We start from the raw sequence: 5,562 nt of genomic DNA, 5'->3' as shown, positions 1-5,562 counted from the left end.
TTCAGCCACTTTATGTCTTTTGACTGGAGAATTTAGTCCATTTACTTTTAAAGTAATTATTGATAGTTATGTGCTCATTGCCAATTTGGTAATTTTTTTTTTTGACTTTTTCTTTTTTAGTTCTTCTCTCTTCATTTCTTCTTTTCTCTTCCCTGGTGGTTTGATGGCTTTCTTTAGTGTTATGTTTAGGTTTCCTTGTCATTTTCTTTTGTGTATTTACTATAAGTTTAGTCTTTGTAGTTACTGTGAGATTCACAGATAACATCCCATATATATAACAGTCTGTTTTACGTCGATAGTACCTTAAATCTGAACACATTTCAAAGCTTTATATTTTTAGTCCTCCCTGCAAATTTTATATTTTTATTGACACATTTTGCATCTTATTATTTTATGTATTCCTTAACTAATTACAGTATTTTGAATTAATTTTGCTACTTTTGTCTTCATACTTTATAAGTAATTTTGCTACTTTTGTCTTCATACTTTATAAGTAATTGATCCATTACCTTTGTTTTTACTTTTGTCTTCATACCTTTGTTTTTACTTTTGTCTTCATACTTTATAAGTAATTGATCCATTACCTTTGTTTTTATTACACTTCTCCGGTGTGATTTTTACTTTAGTGTGTTTTCTTCTTATTAATCGATACCTTTTCTTTTTAGCTTAGACAAGTCCCTTTAACATTTTTTGTAAGGCTGCTTTTGTGCTGATGAATTCCTTTAGCTTTTGCTTATCTGGGAAACTCTTAATCTCTCCTTCAATTTTGAGATATTACCTCACCTAGTAGAGAATCTTTTGTTGGAAATTATTTCCTTTCAGCACTTTAAATGTACTTTAAATGTCATCATACTACTTTCCTTCTGTCCCTCTAATAGCAAGATCTCTATATCTGAAAAAAAAAAAAAAAATCTACTGGTTATATATGGGTTTTCTTTGTATGTAATAAGTTTTTTTCTCCTGTTGCTTTTAAAATTCTCTCTTTATCCATAAATTTCACCATTTTAATTATACTATGTCTCAATGTATTTCTCTTCGGGTCATCTTATTTGAAACTCTCTAGGCTTCCTGCACCTGGATTTTTACGTCTTTCCTAGAGTGAGGAAGTTTATAGCCATTATTTCTTCAAATAATTTTTTTTGGCTTTTTCTCTTTCCTCTGGGATCCCTATAATGTGAATGTTATTTTGCTTGATATTGTCCCAAAGGTCCCTTAAGGTATCCTTGCTCCTTTTAATTCTTTCCATTTTGCTGTTCAGTCTGGATGTTTTCCATTGCTTTGTCTTTCAGCTTGCTGATTCGTGCTTCCATTTCATTCATTTACTGTTGAACCCCTTTAGTGTATTTTTCAGTGTAGTTACAACTTCTGTTTGGTACTTTCTTATATTTTCTCTCTCTTTGTTGAAGATTTCACTGTGTTTGTCCATTCCTCTGATATCAGTGAGCATCTTTATGACCATTACTTTCAACACTTTATCAGGTAGGTTGCTTATCTGTGTTTCATTCAGGTCTTTTTCTGGGGATTTATTTTCTTCTTAGGTTTGGAACATATTTCTATTTTTTTCATTTTGCCTGTGTCTCTGCATTTGACTATATGTGGTAGGTGAAACATCTACTTCCCTCAGTCTTGAAGCAGCAATATTGTTGTTCTGTGTACCCCAGAACTACATTCTCCCCTGTCGACCAAAGCCAGGCACTTTATGGGCATTCTTCATGTGTACTGCATGTGTCTGTGGGCTGTGGTAGTGTCACATTGTTGCATGGGAGAGAAGGCCCCAGGGCACTTGCCAGGCAACCTGTTTCAAATTGACAACTGTGTGAGGAGGATGGTGCTCAGGATGCTCCCCCTTTCTGGCTGTGGCTTAGTCTCTGCACAGGGTGGGTGGGGCTGAAACACAAACCCAGCCAGTTGTAGCTTGGGTCCAGTGTGGGGTGGGTGGAGTTAGGGGTAGTAACCCAGCCTGATTAAGGTATTGGGGTGATGGAGCATGCCCTCCAATGCTAGTGGGATAGTTAGAGAGCTTTAAAAATGGTGCTTGTCATCTCCATCACCAGCAGGTTAGGATGAGATTACATAAATGATGTCTGCCAGCATTTCCATTCCCAGAAAAAGTCCCTGCAGGTTCCTGTCTCTCTGGCAGCTGCTTTAAAGTTAGTAAGTGAGTCTCTCTCACTTATGATCTAGGTGCTTTTCAAACTGTTGTATTTATAGTAGATCTCAGGGAGAGGGGGTTTTTGTGTGAGCCCTTTAAGAGAGGTTTCTCAGTTCCCTACAGTTCTGATTCTCCTGGTTTTAATCCCCCTTGTTCTTCTAAACCCCACATTTTGGGGACTCATCTTTTTGGTGCCAGCCTCCAGGGTTAGGGTAACTTATATAGGGCCTAATCCCTTTCATTTTGGGGGGATCCCTTATACTTGTGGGTCACCATGTTTGGGGTGGGGTACCTGGAGAGGCTGTGTCTGCTTCTCAGGGCCTCTTTTGTCTCTTGTTGTAGAGGTGCCAGCAGTTCCTCTAGTTCTCAGGTTCTTTACAGAGGAAAATTATTTCACATATAAATATGTTGTGTCCATAAGGACCCTGTTCCAGAGTCTACCTATATTTGCCCCTCCCCCAAAAGAAGAAAGAAAAAAAAGAAAGAAAGAAAAGAAGAAGAAGAAGAAGAAGAAGAAGAAGAAGAAGAAGAAGAAGAAGAAGAAGAAGAAGAAGAAAAAGAAATAGGCTAACTTATAAACTAATTTTCTCAGTTTTATATTTATATGTTGGTATCTTCACTATTATGAATTTAAATTCTTAAAATGGATCTGGGTTAGTTTCTGGAAGAAAATGGAATTATATTTATTTTCACAGAGTGCATTTAAAGAGTCAGGAATTCAATTACCTTGCTTTCAGGGAATTTTGGGAATATTCAATTTATGTAAACAATTATATCTAAATATGCCAATAAGAACAGAGCCCCTTTAATTTCAGAGACTTTATAATCTAATATATTAATACCATGTGGAGGTAGGAAAATATTACATACTCTCACAATCATAGATGAAAGCATTCCTGAATTACAGACACATACACATGCAGACACAGACAAATAGAACTTATAGCTTCAGTTCTACAATTTCAGCCATAGTCAAGAGTAAACTCCCTGGCACAGATACCAAATGGCTTCTCTCTTCCGAGAAGGGTGACATTCTTCATTGATTTGAACTCAAAAATAGACAAGTAAAAATGCTGACAAATTAGATTGTGTTGTCTCTCACCCAATGGAGACTAGATCTCTACAAATCATCAATCTATTTAGAGAGATACCTAAATGGTTTGACCATAAATATAAATTCTCACCACATGACCAAGTAATTGCATTTTGAGGTATATGCACAAGAAAATTGAAGCCATGTATTAATACAAAAACTTGTATACAGATGTTCATAGCAACATTATTCATAGTAGCCAAAAAATGGAAACAACCCAAATGTCTATCAACTGATGAATGAATAAATAAAACATGCTATAATGTGGCTGAACCCTAAAAATATGCTAAGTGAAAAAGACAGATACAAAATGTCTCATATTGTATGATTCCATGTATATTAAGCATTTACAATAAGAAAACCCATAGAGACAGAAAGTATGTTGTTTACCAGGAGCTGGTGGAGAGGGAGGCACATGGAAGGGGACTACTTAATGGGAATGCCGTTTCTTTTGGGTGTAGAAACTGTTTTGGAATTTGAAATGAGAGTTTCACTACATTGTGACTGTATTAAAGAGCACTGACTTGTACACTTAAAAATAGCTAAAAAGGTAAATTTTAATGTATGTGGACTTAATAAAGAAAAATGAAAACAAATCAAATTCTTTATTATGGATAGCGTTAGTGAGGAATAACTTGTTGGCTGTAAATGAGCCAAAACCAAGACAAACACTAAATTAGTAGAGAGGAAAACAAAAATTATAAAAAAAGAGTCAACAATGTGCTATCGAAGCATTGGATTCATGTTAGGGAGCCAAGATAAGACATGCCTAGGCATTAAATACACATGCAATTTTTTGTCCTTGAAATTTATCTGGTTCTGGTAGGTGAATCAATTGGACATATGGGTGTGCCTTCTAAAGTAGTTAAAAATAATTATTAAAGAAGTGCAAAATCAGGACACTCATACAGATATGAACATGTTAAAACATTTTATCACATAAGGAAATTGGCAGATATTATAACTAGTTCACATGAGCATTCGAACAGAAACAGGAATATTGATGGGAAATATTAAAATGAATATGTAAACAGAAGCAAAATTGGTTTGATTACTCTGTTTACTGTATGATAGGAACAATTGAGCATCTACTGGAGGTTGTACATGTTTATCAGTGACCTACAGATTACAAAGGGATTTAAGCTCAAGGACAATATAAGGCTAGAATTAGATAAACAAGAGTGGTGTCCTAAACATAGGGTAATGTTTCCATTGGAACACGCATTCTTTATTGTTGTTATTAGACTGTTAGAGTCAAGAAGAAAAGTTAGAGTTCCCTGAAAAGGAAGGTTGAGTTGCCTGGGAGACCAGGTTCCTATCATGGACATTTCTAGGCCAGTCCTGCTCAGGGCCCAGTGGACACCAGTGACATCACAAAGTCTGAGTTGTCACAAAGGCAGCTCCCTGACCAGTCAGGGGCTGGAGCACAGGGATACAGCGGGCAGGAAAAATCAGTGGTATCTGGAGAGGCCCAGGCCGGCAAGACGATCCAGCTGGTCTGATTGGCAAAAGCTAGTCAACAATGTCCGGGGAAAGAAGACACCGGCCCACTCGCAGGCGTAAGAAGCACGCCCTCTCCCGCTCCATGAGAGCTGAGCTGCAGTTCCCCGTTAGCCGCGTGGATCGCCTCCTGCGAGAAGCTCCCGACGTCCAGCGCCTGAGCTGGTGCACGTCTGTTTTCTTCACCGGCATTCTGGAGTACCTGACGGCCAACGTCCTGGAGCTGGCGAGCAAGGAGGCCGTCAACCACCACAAGGTGCTCATCACTCCAGAACACGTGGAGAGGGCGCTGGACAACAGCCCCCTCAGCTCCATCTTTGAGGATGACACCCACCCTCGAGGTGATGGGATGCCCTCAGCCAGGAAGTAGCGGTGATGCCTGGGTCCCAGAGCCTGGCAAGACCTCATCAAAAGCCCCATCTGGTCCCCAAAACTGCCCAAAGACGAGGGAGGCCAGGGACCATCAGTACTTGCTATTAAAGTGTTTAAACACACGACCGTTTTTTGACTCTTCCGTTTCTGTCATGCTGCATGGCAAGTGTCTATAAGACATCCGGGAGGAGATGTCTCACGGGGATTTGGAGGGTATAAGGTGGGGTCAGCGTGGGATGCTGGACTCAGGGATTTCAGGGAGCAGTTTCTAGAGGTGGCAGAGTGGGGAGCGGCCCCAGTGGGAGTAGCTGGCCAAGGTCATGGGGGAGAGAAGACTTCCTCACTGGCTCTGAGCAAGTCAAGGCCTGGGAGGCCAGGAGGTTGGCGGGGGCCTGCCAGAATGATGGTGGTAACTGGGGGGGGTGCTGGGGCTGAAGACCTTGAC

At 39.5% G+C, this 5,562-nt stretch overlaps 1 protein-coding gene across 1 annotated transcript; it reads left to right on the top strand.

Moving 5' to 3' along the window:
• Nucleotides 1-4,731: 4,731 nt before the first annotated feature.
• Nucleotides 4,732-5,156, top strand: LOC120614214 (histone H2A-Bbd type 1-like). Its single transcript, XM_039876995.1, has one exon. It carries the CDS (start codon nucleotides 4,768-4,770, stop codon nucleotides 5,113-5,115), a length of 348 nt encoding a protein of 115 aa, XP_039732929.1. The 5' UTR covers nucleotides 4,732-4,767; the 3' UTR covers nucleotides 5,116-5,156.
• The last annotated feature ends 406 nt before the right edge of the window (nucleotides 5,157-5,562 follow it).

Source organism: Pteropus medius, unplaced genomic scaffold (assembly GCF_902729225.1).
Source record: "Pteropus medius unplaced genomic scaffold, Ma_sr-lr_union100, whole genome shotgun sequence".
NCBI lineage: Eukaryota > Metazoa > Chordata > Mammalia > Chiroptera > Pteropodidae > Pteropus > Pteropus medius.
Note: the sequence above shows the minus strand (reverse complement) of the source record. Positions and strands in the feature narration are given on the sequence as shown.

Excerpts from the sequence above, each read along its gene's own strand:
- LOC120614214 (XM_039876995.1), top strand. The coding sequence starts at position 4,768 with ATGTCCGGGGAAAGAAGACACCGGCCCACTCGCAGGCGTAAGAAGCAC.